The sequence below is a fragment of the Hyposmocoma kahamanoa genome, unplaced genomic scaffold (genome assembly GCF_003589595.1).
Source record: "Hyposmocoma kahamanoa isolate Upper Pololo Valley unplaced genomic scaffold, ASM358959v1 66, whole genome shotgun sequence".
In the NCBI taxonomy this organism is placed as follows: Eukaryota; Metazoa; Arthropoda; class Insecta; order Lepidoptera; family Cosmopterigidae; genus Hyposmocoma; species Hyposmocoma kahamanoa.
This window is the reverse complement of record NW_020653854.1, coordinates 18,258,821-18,274,682: the sequence shown is the minus strand read 5'-3', so window position 1 is coordinate 18,274,682 and position 15,862 is coordinate 18,258,821. Positions and strand designations below refer to the sequence as shown.

Below are 15,862 nucleotides of genomic sequence, written 5' to 3'. Positions count from 1 at the left end.
GTCCGAATCAATTACCGTCAAATTGGTAATACTCGACCAAATTAAAAGATAATATCAAGTATGAAGCTTCATTCGCATCATGCGTCATTTAATTTGGTCGAGTATTACTTATTTGACAATAATTGTTTCGGGCGGGGGTCTACTCTCATTGTCCGTCCAACATCCGTCCGAATCAATTACCGTCAAATTGGTAATACTCAACCAAATTAAAAGATAATGTCAAGTATGAAGTTTCATTCGCATCACGCGTCATTTAATTTGGTCGAGTATTACTTATTTGACAATAATTGTTTCGGACGGATGTTGGACGGAGAACAAGAGTACAGAGCCTGATTTTGAAAAAATAATTTATATTATTGTTTCAAAAACGTATATAGCATAAATTGTATATTTCTTTAATAATTTAAAAATAAGGTAATAAATTAATAACTTTTGTAATTGCAATTCAGAAAAGAGTGCTTTGCATTATTGTTAGACGTAACTGGCCTTTTTTTTCTGCTGACCTGTAAAGAGCCCGTAACGTCACTTTGCTTGAAGAAACAAAGTGACGTTATACACTATTCAGACCCGAAAAATAATTTCACTTCCAACATCATTCTTTATTCCAAAAGTATAAACGTTAAGCAATGAACTTACAGTATTTGGAAAAAATCTTAATTTTTAACCGACTTTAAAAAAGGAGGAAGAGGCGGAGGTTTTTAATTCGACTGTATGTTTTTTTAATGTATGTTACGCGATAATTTGTGAATCGATTTTGATGATTCATTCTTCGTTGGAAAGAGGTACTTCAGAAATGGTCCCATTTAAATTTAGTGGCAAACTAGGAGGTAGATGACTTTTGAGGTTGGGTTTTTTAATACTCTGTACTGAGATTATAATTTATATAATCCTGATCTATGAATAAGGGAAGCCAATTAAAATAAAACATGAGGTACAACCAAACATGCTTTATACTGAAACGTTCTGATGATACCTTATAAAACACACGTTTGCATAAAGCACAGTGCTGTAGCTACCTGATAGGTGGGGTCCAGTCCATCCCTAAAATCTAAAATAAATGCATTGGTATCAAATATTACTAAAACGAATCGTAATTTAATGTATCAGAGCAAACGTTGTAAATAAACATAAAACCAGTTCGGAAATGTAACTTTAATATATGTACATAATTATAAAGTGATCTTATTTATCTCATAGATAAGTATAAAACTACATCTCAACTTAGCAACTGTAAGGTTACTTTGCAAATACAACTTATTTATGTCGAAGTACATACAGTGAACGCGTGCTGTCACTGTTATCAAGTCGAAGAACATTAAATCTAATTTTACACTTCACCTTAAACAAGATCAGCAAATAAAAAATCATTTATTTATTTGATATAAAGCAAAACAAAACCTTATAACTTTTCTTTTTTTATAATATCAAGTGATGGGACGAACAAGATCGTGCGCCTGATGATAAGCTACACACTTGTTCATAAAAGTTGCAGTGCCGCTTAGAGCTCTAAATCGCAAAGATCTGAGGGGCACCTCCAGTGTGTCTGTCGCCCTGTGATATAAGTTGACAAGTCCTATGTGCCTGTAATTTCACCAGCACCCTTACCCTTCAAAACTGGAACACTAATGCTGACATTACTGGTTGGCGGCAGAAATAGATAACGTGGCAGTACTACCCCTTTTTTTTTTTTGACGGGGGGAAATCTTTATGGATACCCCTGAGCCCAGGGAGACTCAGGGGTGGCAGTACTACCCTGAACGAGCTCTTTCACAAGGAGCTCTACCGCTACTAAAACTAATTACAGTCTAGCATTTTTACAAGACTAATAAGTAATTTTAATTTAACATTATTTCCTATAATAAAACTGACTTAGGTAAAGAAATTGGCCATCGATAAAATATTTTTACTATTATTAAGGGAAAGATACTTTGTTTATGTGTTCATAGTCTAATTAACACTGGCGCTAATATTTTATTTTCTTCATTACAACTTAACTTCATTACCTCAAAAAGTAGCTTTTAGCGGAACAGTCCAATAAATAAAAAATATAGCTGATAATGATTGTTAATTACTATACATAATGAGCGTGGTCAATCGCATATGATACTTAAGGTCTATTCAGATATAAGCAAAATTCGCTACCGCTGTGGGTAGCGAAAAATATCACGCGGTATCCCGCTGGGTAGTTGTATTAAGTTTCGCAGCTAAAGCGAAACCGAAATACCTCACCACACCGCCCAAGTCAGTGGTACCTTTTCGCTTGAATTTGTGAAATTCGCGCACACCCCGCTGCTAGTCAATTAGAGACGAGTAGTTGACATAATGGAAAGACTCATTTACGATTATCAAGTCGAAACAGTGAAATTATAAAATTATTGAGATTACACGTTACGCACGGTTATAATGTGGTCTTATTTATTGACGGCACATAAGTGATGGTCTAGACTGGCAAAAACCAAAGTTTCACTACCCATAGCGGTAGCGATATATGCTTAGGTTTGGACAGCAGGGATACCGCCTACCCACTAGGATTTCGCTACTCACAGCGGTAGCGAATATCGCGTATATTTGAATAGGCCTTTAGTTGCTATTAAAATCAACGAATAATCGTGTTTTATTATTGGACATGTTAATAGAGGAAGTTATTCCATTGGTGTAGTTTTACCGAAATATGTAGATAATAGGGGTTAAAGTATGAAATTGCCGATTTGTACTGAAAATCTAAATTGTTTATTTTTTAAATTTTTAACAAATTTATTTAATCAAAATAGTTGCCATTATTATCTATACATTGCTGCCATCTAATGGGAAGGTTATTAATGCCTTTGCGATAGAACGCCGACGATCTAGACTGCACAAACTGTGTGAAAGCATTTTGTACTGCCTCCTGGGAAGAAAACTTCTTGTCACGTAGATAATTGTCCAAATCACGAAAAAAATGGTAGTCCGTTGGAGCAAGGTCTGGTGAATACGGAGGATGACGAATGGTTTCTAACTGCAGTTCCTGAAGGGTCAAAATGGTTTCTCGTGCTGTGTGAGGTCTCGCGTTGTCGTGGAGCAATAATGGTGAAGATCGATTCATGAGTCGGGGCTGTTTTACTGCTAGTTTTGTCAACATGGTTCGGAGTTCGGCACAATAGACATCTGCCGTTATTGCTTGACCAGATCGGAGAAAACTATAGTGAATAACACCATGCTGAGACCACCAAACAGTTACCATTACCTTTTTATTGGTAAGTTTTGCTTTAGGACACTGTTGTGGCATTTGACCTGGGGTCAGCCATTGCATTTTTCTTTTCCGGTTATCATAAAGAATCCACTTTTCATCACATGTTACAATTCGATCCAATATTCCTTCATTTCTGTACCGGTTCAACAAGGCAACACAAGTTTCAACACGCGTTTCTTTCTGCAGATCAGTCAAATCATGAGGCACCCATTTTTCGTATTTTTTTATTTTATTGATTTGACGCAAGTGAGTCAATATTGTGGGTAAGGTAACGTTAAACCATGCCGCTAATTCCTGGGTAGTTTGACTAGGATCGGCTTCCACTATCTCTCTTAATTCATCGTTATTCACCTGTGTGGGCGGTCTTCCTCGTGACTCGTTCTTTAAGTCGAAATTTCCATCACGAAAGCGTTTAAATCAAAATCGCACGGTGCGTTCATTAGTAGACCCCTCTCCAAACGCAGCATTGATATTGCGGGCTGTTTCTGCCGCGTTAGTTCCGCGTCGGAACTCGTATTCAAAAATCACTCGAATTTTCGCAGTATCCATCTTACTTGTCTAAATTGAATAGCAAAAACAATTGAAAGTCGATATTCAATTCAGTTTCAAATTTAAAAAAAAAATCACAGAAACCATTTGATAAAAGTTTCATTCGAAAACCTCAAACCATGAAGATTCTATGAAAATTCAAAGAACCTATTGCAATAAAACGGCAATTTCATACTTTAACCCCTAATATTATAACAATACTACACAGTGTTTAACATTAGAAGCAGTAGAGCTCCTTGTGAAAGACTTTGTCCAGGAAGGTACTACCACTGTATCCATTTCTGCCGCCAAGCAGTAAGGGTAAAGATGCTATTGAATCATTACATGGCACATGAGACTTGTCAACTTATGTCTCAGCGTGACGGGCGCAGTGGCAGTGACCCTTAGATCTTTGCGTTTTGAAACTCTGGTTGGTGTTGCAACTGTTATGGGTATGCGTATTATTACCACCAGGTACACGACTCATACGATATAATAAAAAAAAATAGCCGCTGCCTAAACACTTTTTTTAATAATAACGAACACATTCAACATAACCCCCCACTAGGGAAACCCTATGTCGCGGGTGCCATGGACACACACATAGACAACCACAAATTACATCGAACTTGGGAACTCTGCATGGCATGGTAACCGTTCGGCCACGGAGGCAGTTATAACATGTTTATAATTGTATGACTTAAATTTACTCATAGTCGTTTCTTATACATATGGTTACTTGTATAGGAGTGAAACTAGTTGAAAAACACAACCGCAATATTCTTTTTTTTTATATATATTGACGTCACAACGGTTGTTGACAAATACAACCGCAATACTTATTTCGTTGATATTAACGTCACAATGGATATGACGCCATGTAAATTACACGCTATCACTAGTCATTCAACCATGCAATTTCATAATTACACATTGTTTTAAGTGCACTATTTCTACTTTACTATATGTATATAATTTCAATGATTAAGTATGCTCTTTCTCATTGCTTATATCTATGCTTACAAATAATTTCCACATTTATGCTCTCTTGATGCTCTTGACTTAGAAATGTGCGCCGCACCAGCCCCGTCAATAAACTTAACTGGCGTAAAATCGGCGTAAGTCATCTTATCGAAATATCAGCTTTGTTAATTATTACCTATATTTCAATATAAAATTTCCGTACAATTAAAACGAATTACGGAACATGTACGTACATATTATTGATACTAGATTTAAATTAAGAGCATTTATTTTTGTGTGGTACTATTGCTAAACATAGTTTTCAAGTTGATTAATTCAAGTAACAGTACCCTTAGGCTGCCTTTCCACCAGAGATGTGCGAGGTAGCTAGGCGGTGAGAGGATGTGCAAGGACGCAGTGCGAGGATGCGTTACGGACTCTTTCCAGTTAACCCTTTTCCACCGGAGCTGCGCTAAGCGAGGCTAGGAAATTGAAGTAATCCTATTGGTGAACTCTTTCACAATGAGCTGTACTGCTGCTAGACTATACGCATAAAATTGCGTACTAATTAATATGTTTTAATTTAAGTTAATAATAATAATAATAATTTTAAAAGATTAAAAATTCATGTAGTTAAAATAAAATATTTTGTAAAACATCTGTAGTGTGAATTAGAACATTCTTTGGAAGATTGTAATGTGTTTATAATTGAACATTACTGCGTTTCGGTTTTGAAGAATGCTGATGAAATTAAAGGCACATAAGACTTTTCAACTTATGTCTCAGGGCTGTGATAGTGCTCCACAAACTTTGTGATTTAAAGCACTGAGTTACACTGCAACTGTTATGGACAAACGTGTCGCTTACCACCAGACGCACGAGTAAGAGCAACATGTCCGTTGGTATCATAAAAAATGGATTTAGTATAAAAATATAATTAAATAGAATTGCGTATATTTTCTCATCCAAATTATTCAATACAATCTTTCTTAAACAATATATTAAAGAGTAAACGTCCTTTGTTTATCCTTTAACCTCAAAAGCTTGTATAAGTCGCAAATTCCTTTAAACACATTTTTAATACTTCCGAACTACAATACCTTCTTACTGGCTTTACTCTTGACGGAGAGCGGAGTAGTCGCGGTCATCAGGTCGCGAAGTCTCTAATAATACCCTTTTTCACTGTAGATGCCTTCTACACGCTTATTGAGAAGATCCCTGACGATCCTTGTCATTTATAAGTACTTATTAACACGAACAATGTACTATTTTAAAAGAAATTTAGTAGCAGTAAAGCACCTTGTAAAACAGTTGTATATACCATAGCAAAGTAACGCCATGTATGGACACACACGTTCGCATAAATAATGAAAAACGTGTTGGGACAACCAGTGTTATGCACCGCAAGTGCTTCGCGAGATTATGCGAAGGTGTGCTTCCCTCTTCCGTCAGAAAACAAAACACTCTCCACCCCTCCCTAGCTTTAGATACCGCACTACGAACGGCAATAAGGCTGTCGGCGAATCGTTTTCCCGCTAAGACGGTTTTGATTATTTGATTATAGTGTTCATTTAATCATTATGAAACTTGTACGTTAATACATAACATCATTTTACGTTACTTTTTATAGTGAGTTGTGAATTGTGCTGTGTACGGCTGTTTATCTTCACCTAAACGGGACAAAGAGAGGAGTTTCTTTCGTTTTCCAAAAGATGAAAATAAACAATTTAAAAAAAACTTGAATGAGACTCATTCTGTTATTGTTTTCGTCATTTATTTAGTGCAGAGTAATACATAATACAGATTTATTATATCAATATAATGAGACGCCATAACTTTGTGAGCTACTAGATAAGAGTTTCGAAGTTTCAATTTATATTGCCGATAAATAATACGTAGTGAATATACGTAATTATCAACTAGGTAATGATAGACACGCAATGTCAAAAACCTTGATTACCTTATTTAAAAGTACCTGTCCAAAATATAACATATTAGGAGCTTTTAACTTCAATTTTTTTAAATTAACTTTTAGGATTTTTATAGTTAGTAAATTAATGAAAAATATATAATATTATATTGATATAAATTCCTAATGAACATGTGTAATTATTAAGATTTTATTAATAGAATTATAGATAAGTTTCACGTTAGAATTTTCGCTATGTTGGCTCTCTGACCACGTAACGTAATCATAGTACGAAATAGTGATGGGTAATCCTGCCACGCACACATTTGCGCGTCTGCAGCTAGCGACTTGCTGTATGTAGTAGTAGTAGGTAACTAACTTTCGACCATTGTTGTATGGAGTGTCCGGGGTGTGCCTCCGTACCTACCCGGTGAGCGGCGTCAAGACAAGTCGCGTTGCTACGTTTGTATGGAGTTACCATACTTGTCATAATAAGTATAATTACTGTCATTACTGTGTTCCGGTTTTATAGGATGAGGGTGCTGGTGAAATTACAGGCACATGGGACTTGTCAACTTATATCTCAGGGCGACGAGATCAGTGGCGGTGCCCCTCAGATATTTGAGTTCATTCCCATCTGATCCCCTAAAACCGATCCATTTCATTTTATATTATTTTCTATTCCCACCGGATCCTCAACGCCTCTGTATCAAGAATAAATATTAATATTTTATTTCCACCTGATACCTTGGTACTCACAAGTTTATTTTTGGTAGGTACTGTGGTACTGTCAGCAAGAAAATGTATTTGAGGGTTGAACTGTTTTTTATTTAGTTTATTGTGTCCTTGATAATTATAACATTAAACTAAGAATTTAAATATTACTTAAGACTTATTTTTGTTACTTGTGATTTGCGATATGTCAATATTAATTATTTGTCACAAAAAATGGATTGTCTGTGATAAGTTTCACATTATACTTAGATTTTAAATATTACCTAAGACTAATTTTTTGTTACTTGTGATTTGCAATATATCAATATTAATGACTTGTCACAAACGGATTGGGAGTTGCCACATATAGAGGGGATCATTTGGGATTTCAAATTGGCGGTGGATCAGTTTAGGTGATCAGATGGGAATAACCCGACCTTTGTGATATAATGCTCTGAATGGCATAGGACATTAATACCAAGTGCACGACTTGTTCGTCCCGTCCCTCGATATCATAAAAAAAGACGATTGAAACCGTACTTCCGGTTTTATAGGTGATTGAAGTAATAATCTATCCGCCACCAACTATGACGTCACGCTTATTACAAATAGGTAACTCTGGAATTTTCCAGAGTAAGTAAATTAAATAAGAGTTAATAATACTATTTAAATCTACATTACTTATTGTTATAAGCAATAATACTCAATGCTCTACAATACGTACTAGTCATTATCTATTTGTATGTGTTCTTTGAACTCTCCATACGTATACAAAAAAAAGTTATGACGTCCTTCTGAACTATTACGACAAGCCAATGATAAGTCAAACCTTGTAATTTCAAAATACATAATTCCGTGTGAATCGGTCCTTTCATGTCGCTATGACGCATGAAGGCACTGATTCACTCAAGGCTTCAATTGTTTTAATGTATTGGTTCCCATCCATGTTCCCAACGACTGTTATATTAAATTGTTACTTGTTGGTGATGAGCTAAATAATTGGTAATGTTGTACTATCTAAAGATGATAAGGTCGATCATGTTTTATTTATAATCTCTTCCTCAACAATAGAAACTATAGAATACATTTTTTAACCTATTTATGTTTGCGCAATTAAAAAGATCTGCTCTGGAAAAAACTAGATCTCAACAACCACTTAAAAAGTACGTCTGAGGAAATAGTCTAATTATAATAGACGTATTTATTCAAATTTAAACATTAAAAATGTAGAATCCAGAAAGATCGACACGTAACAAATGTAATCGAATAAAGTATAAAAATGAAATTGGTAAAAATTTATCTTTTGTCAACGAAAGGTTTTGGTCTAATGTGACCATAAAATACAAAATCTTTGGTCATCACCTAAACTTTTTTCAACTACTAATCCCACAACACGATACACAAACGACTGTCAACGTCAATTTTTTTTATTTACTTACAGGCGTCAACGTCGGCGTACAACTATCAAGGTATCAACTATCCATTCTTCGACTACCCTCAAAACGAGGGCACTTACAGATCGATTCAAACACGAAAAATCGATTCCAATCGCGAGAGGTTCCCACTACCCCTTGTAAGGGATACCGACTACACAGCTAGGACCAACAAAAGACCTGTACAAAGAACAAATGAACGGTCTATAGCTGTTGACAGTGGAGTACAAAGAGTACAGGAAAATGAAAAAAAGAGAGTACAATTTAGGATAGAAGATAACGTGCATCGATCTGAAAACGGATCGTATAAGATTGTGAATAATTATTCTTTGTTACCTACTATCTCGAGTCGGCGAGGTAAGTTAGTTTGTGGAACAAAGGTTCAACTGGCTTTCCGGATTTTTACAACACTGTGCTTAAATATTTGCCTCATATTGCCGTATTCTATCCTGGCTTTTGCAATATAATTCAACAAGTATCTAAAAGGTTCGGCAATAATTCTGCAAATCGATATCGTAAAGAAATAATTGCCCAAACCTTGGATTCAAAGACATTTCCTCATTTCACAGTCATATTTGGATAGGTAAGGCTATGCCTTAATTCAACTTAAATGGACAAGAATTCGAATAAAATGTTTATTTGGTTAATAAAAGAACAACGTACTAGGTGTGTCGCTTTTCACCAGATCCACGACTTCTTTCTCCCTTCGTTTGATATCATAATAATGAGGAGAAAGGATCAACAAAACTTTAATTTTCTATCGCTTCGAGAAAATAATGCTTTATGGACGTTGCTATTTTTCGATATACTCAAGTAATACAACGATGTCCGTATGGTATAAATTATAAATATACAAAAACTACTGTTTATTGCACTTACATATGTGCCGTATAAACGTTAAAATGCTACTTGTAACTAAATACGTTGTTGTACTAGTTATTTAAATTCGCGTAACCTTAGGTTACGCGAATATACGCTTAGCGTAAGATTATTTACTCGCTGCGGACTTGGCCATAAATGCAATCGATAAATACTATCAATATAACAGATGTTCAATCATGTTGTAATAGTGGAAGCCTACAGCCACTATTACAACATAATTGAATATCATTTCTAAATGGAAATAAAAATAATTTATATAGCACATTATTGATAAGTGATAACACTACGCCTTGACCCGTAATATTAGTTCCGACAGGTTAATTATGATTTTTATAAAAACTTTCTATTATGACAGGGCCAACGTTCAAATAGTGAATGGTATTAAAATAAAAAACGTTGTGACATTTAGACAGGCAGGTAAGAAATTGCACCGATTTGTTTTTATCGATAACGGGCATGCGCGTGCATGCGCATGCATCACGTCCGTACGTCACTAAGATGACGAAGATGAGAGTTAAACCGCTATATCGATGTTCCGCTCCAATGATTTATGACCCAGTCTGCAATGAGTGAATAATTTACTATAACTATAACCATAGTATAATAAGAAAAGAAACGTAACTGTGCGGCTTGTATGTGTGCACGCCCGCCACGCGCCGTGTACGAGCGCTTGCATTCGCATAATAATGAAAGGCGCATGAGACGACCGCTATGCAATGCGAGTGCATCGTGAGATGATGCGAATATTTGCGTCTGTACACGCCACGCGGCGGGCACGCACACATACAAGCCGGGCTGCTATGTTTGTATGGAGTTACCATTCTTGTTTTATCATAGTATTACTACTTAATCTTCGTTATTTCTTTGACTTCAGGTGAAATCCAGGATAGATCTGGAGACGCAGTGGTATTTCCGGGGCCTACTACTGCAAATTCTTATGTACCTGAGATACCCGACGATTGCAAAGACATCGGGATATGTGAATCTATCCCTAACTATCCACAAGCAATTGTTGACACCATTCTTTCAGAGGTACCTACCTACGGAATTTAAAAAAATATATAGGTCTTGTTTTCAAGCTGTCGTAATCTAGACATGAAATATAATAATTGTGTATAAAGTGTAGACGTATGACCCAAGTGCGAGTTACGAGTTATAATTTCTCATAACCGCACAAACCTGTTCTATGTTCAACTTACAACAATATAAAATAACATATATTTTATCTTCTTCTTAGGTTTTCACGATTGTTACACATAGGAAATGAAACTATTCTTTGGGATCTAAATCAAGTATACGTATTTATTTATTGAAACAAACCAACGTCTCGGGCCCTTTACAGGTGCCATGGTCATGGCTGACTGAGGTGGTAAAGTCATTAACTAGTTATATCTAATGTTAATGCAAACCATCTAATTTTTAACTATAGTTACAAAAGTCACCTTATTTTTAGTTTTCTAAAGAATATTCCGATTTAAGCTACATGCATATGTTTTATAAATTATTTTATTTTATTTTAACAATATCTCATTACCTTAATTTTTTTAATTAAATGTATTATTAAAATTAATAGCAATTAGAATAAATTATAAAACATATACTGCTAGTCTTTATGTCTGAAATATTGGATCCCAAACCGCGATTTAGATCCGACAAAAAGTTTCATTTCCTATATTTCATATTAATATAATAACCCCAATTTAACTCTGTTATCAAATATACTTTTTATTGTTCATACTTTGCATCCTTCATAATTTGATATTATAGCAAAAAGTGACATGTTGTGAAAATTGTAAAAAAAATATTTATGATATTATTTCATGTTGTAGCTAACTTCTGGCTAACACTGTTTTATAAAGTACATTTCTATAGAAAAATAAGCATTAAAATGGAATACCTACTTCTCACTTTCCAGTTAGGTAAAAACAAACAACTGCTTTACCACCTGGATCAGCTAGACGAGCCGCAGATCTCGCAACGAATTGGCCCTGGATATACGGACAGTATCGATCTGGAGCTTTGCAACTCTAGAGAAGCAGTAAGTCTTAATAATATTTTCACTTACAAACCATAATTATATGAATTTAATCATATTAACAACCTAGCTTTCGTAAAAAAGTGAGTTTAGTTTATGCAATTTACAAAAACAATACAATTATAGAATTCAATTTAGTTGACTTTGGGTTTTCAAAGTTATGAATTCTGGGGACATGTAAGGGTGCGATTCCATCATGTCGTAACGTTTTATTTATGGTTGGGCGACTGTCGCGTCTAGCCTTTCCCATTTCGGCTCGTTTTCAGTATGTTGTGACGACAGACAGTCGTACAGTTTAAATTGTCGTAGCTTGTACGATGAAGTTGTTAACACATAGAACAACACGATTAATTGTCGTTCATGACTTTTTCACGGTACGACGACAGACGGTCGTGACAATGAAAAGAGCTAGATCAACAGTTGTCTGACGATAAATAAAACTTCACGATAAAAACGTGACATGATAATCGCAACTTCAAACGATTCTGTCGTGCAAACAACAAGGCGACTGCCATGAACCCATAAATTGTCGTCACGATCTATTGCAAAAAGCTGGACACGACAGTTGTTCAACGATAAAACAAACGTCCACGACACAGTTACGACAGATATTCGTGATATGGGAACAGGCTAGTCGTGACAGTCATCCAACGATAAATAAAATGTTACGACTTAATGGGGATGTGCCTTCACACCACCGGCACGACTTGTTCGTCCCACCACTTGGTATCATAAAAAAAGACAATTGAAACAGTAGTTATGTTTTGTATGTGATTGACATATTCTATCCGCCACGACTATGACGACACGCTCATTACAAATAGATAACTCTCGGAAATATGTAATTCAATAATAAATAATTCAATGTTACTATTTAAATCTACATTACTTATTGTTATAAGCATACTCAATACTCTACAATACGTGCTAGTCATTATCTATTTGTATGTGTTGTATGATATGGGAACAGGCTAGACCCGACAGTCGTCCAACGATAAATAAAACGTTAATCACATAATGGGAACGCGCCCTAACTGTCGTGACTGTGTCGTGGACGTATATTTTATACTAATACTAGCTGCGATTATATGTCTTTATTTATTGTCGGACGACTGTCGTTCTAGCTCTTCCCACTATATCGACAGTCTGTCGTCGTAACGCTAATAAGTCGTGAATGACAGTTAATCGTGTTGTACTGTGTGTGAACAACTTCCTTTAAATATACAAGCCACGACAATTTGAACTGCACGACATAAAGAGAACGTGCCGTTACGAATAAAAATTGTAAATTTTTAAAACATTTCCAGATAATAACGCCTCAAGCAGCAAAGGATGTGAAAGGCGATTGGTATGTCATTCTGAACCAAAAGGACAAGCCCATTCAGGGTTATCGCGTCGAAATTTGCAAGTAAGTATTTCAGACACTTGTTTAAATTAAAAATTCCATACCAAAATTGCATAAAATTGCTTGCATTGTATAAAAATAAAATGGCATACAAAGTAATAATGAAATAAACATTAGTAACTTCATAGGTTTCCCACAGGTGCGCCGACGGCGAAAAAAGCCGTAACATCAGATCAGTAACAAATACATAAATTTAGAATACATAAAGGATTACTGACTCGGTCTGTAGCTCAGTTGGTTAATAATAATAACAAACTAGTTGTATTTTTACAAAAATAAAAAATATTATAAAACAAACATGTCAAGCGGGTACACGACTCAGACAAAGTGCATAATCTTCACTGCCATAGCTCGCAACCATTTAGAACACACACATAAACACACGCGTGAGCAATAACAACAATTAAAAACCTAAAATATTAAAAAACACATTGATCTGTAAACACAATACGTAATAATATGGTATCAATTTAAAAAAGGTGCTTTCCAGGACGAATGGAAAAACTATTGTGAACATTTTTGCCAGGATGAAATCGGTTGAGATACTATAAATTCTTACAGGAGGAAGGTCATTTAGAATGTTACACAAAAGACATGTCCGTGTAGTGTATATTAATAAAAGTTGCAATGTACAAGTCAAACAGTTTACAACACTTTATCACAACCTTTTGACTTCGCCGTTAGTTAAATGATAAGTCGGTCATTGCGCATTTACCAGACAAATGACATTAACGAAATTTATTTCGTCAATTAATATAAAAACATACAATATAATAGAAAAATTGCAACACTGGGTTCACGTTATTTTCTCTTAATTTAGCTAATAAAATTTCTCAAATATATCTAGCCTGCAAAAATTCTGATTGTGAGCTGTCGGTGTAATTTCCTGAATTATAAAATTTGTACATTTCTCGATTTATGCAACTGAAGATATTTTCATTGTTTAGGATCTATAATATACATCTTGAATTGTACAAATCGATCTATATCAATAATAATCAAATAAAAAAATTAAATTAAATTAAAACAAAAAAAATCAATAGAATTACCCAAAATTTTATACTTGATCATTTTTCAGATACGAAGGCAGAAGCTGTGCCAACAACATTGCCACCTTCAACACTGGTTACAGCGCATACTGCAAACAGAAATACGTCCAAAGGACAATGACTGCACTGGACGTAAACAAACAAGCGATCATATATGATTTACCTTTCCGGGTACCCAGTTGCTGCTCTTGCGTCGCCAGGCAAAGTGGCAGGGAATAGACAACATGATTTCGACCAGGAAGCGAAACGAAAAAGATACACTTTTTCAATTGAAGTGACCACTTCAGTTGTTCACACCATGAAAAAGGTTTTATATACACGCAGTCAAACTTGCTTGATGCTTGATGTGTGAATTCCAAACCAAAATCAGACAAGTGTGAAGTGCTCACAAAATTAAAATAATTAAAAAGTAATTAAACACTTGACAATTTTGAAGTGTATTCGAAAGCGAAAATAGCATATCGTGAACTTTATTAGACTATACTTTGTTAAAAGTGAATTTGCGTTTGTTTGATGATAAGATAGTTTTAACATGAAATTGGACCTGAATACAAATGTATATTTACGTAAGTAAATATGTATAAATGATGGATTTAGGATCATTAAACGAGAAGAGCCTTAAAATATGATGGTTACAAAAGTGGCATAATGCTTTGAAGCACAAAAGTGTTCATCACGCTGAACAACTTTAGTCAGAAATAAAATTAAGTGAAAAAAAACTTTCGATGCGTCGCAGCGAGGTTTTCTATAAAAAGTATGGCCAAATGTAACTTTTTTTGTATCTGGTTAAAGTTATTAAATATCTTGTTAGTATCGGAATGCCCTAAACTATTATATGAGCCGTTTGAAAAACCTCGTAAGACGTTATTTCATCTACTGAAAGTAGATTGATATTTATTCGGATGAAATTTGAACCACGCTTTTATTAATTATGAAATGATAACCTATATATAAATATAAATTTTTAAGATTATCACTTTCTTTAATGTTACTTTGTTCAAAATATTAACTTATAATAATTGATAAATAGAAACGAAACAGTTTAAAGTGGTATTACATGGTTCTTTTTACATAAAAAAATTATTCTGTGTTTGTGTTCAAATAATATTCTATTCTTTCTAAGTGTTATGAATTGTGATCTATTAAAGTATTTTATTTGCGAAAATATAACACAATTATACCTATAAAATCGTATTTGTGTAAAATATCGCTTTCTTTGACAATGTTGCATCTTCAAGCTCTTAGGTTTTCGCGATTCCTATAACAATAATTTTTAGCATATCATTTTTTTTAAACAAATAAATGTTTCGGGCTTTTTACAGGTCCTATGGTCACGGCTGACCATGGTGTGAACATGAAGAAACATGTACGCGATGTAAATCCGAAAAAAATATTGCGTTTGTAATTTCACATAATTATTATTTGTTTTATTATACCAAGTGAAGGGCCGAACAAGTCATGCGCCTGATGGTAAGCGTTTTAGTAGCAGTAGAACTTCTTGTGAAAGGTTCGTCCTGGGAAGTACTGCCATCTTACCTATTTCTGCCTTCAAGCAGTAATGTGAGCATTACTGCGTTCCTGTGTTGAAGGGTAAGGGTAGCGCATGGGATATGTCAACTTATGTATCAGTGTGACGGCCGCAGTGGCAGTGCCCTTCGGATCTTTATAATTTAAAGCTCTTAGTGGCACTGCAACTGTTATGGACAGGCATGTCG

At 34.9% G+C, this 15,862-nt stretch overlaps 1 protein-coding gene across 2 annotated transcripts in view; it reads left to right on the top strand.

The window, feature by feature from the left end:
- LOC113231725 (protein spaetzle) overlaps positions 1–15,624 on the top strand; it is a 27,767-nt gene extending 12,143 nt beyond the window's left edge. Inside the window, exons 2-6 of one of the 2 annotated variants that reach the window (XM_026466207.1) lie at positions 8,785–9,133; positions 10,533–10,690; positions 11,574–11,696; positions 13,001–13,101; positions 14,177–15,624. In XM_026466207.1, the coding sequence (XP_026321992.1) occupies positions 8,785–9,133; positions 10,533–10,690; positions 11,574–11,696; positions 13,001–13,101; positions 14,177–14,366 (921 nt within the window). In that variant the 3' untranslated portion in view covers positions 14,367–15,624. The remainder of the gene's footprint in view (positions 1–8,784; positions 9,134–10,532; positions 10,691–11,573; positions 11,697–13,000; positions 13,102–14,176) is intronic. The other variant, XM_026466208.1, reaches the window with a different exon arrangement.
- The last annotated feature ends 238 nt before the right edge of the window (positions 15,625–15,862 follow it).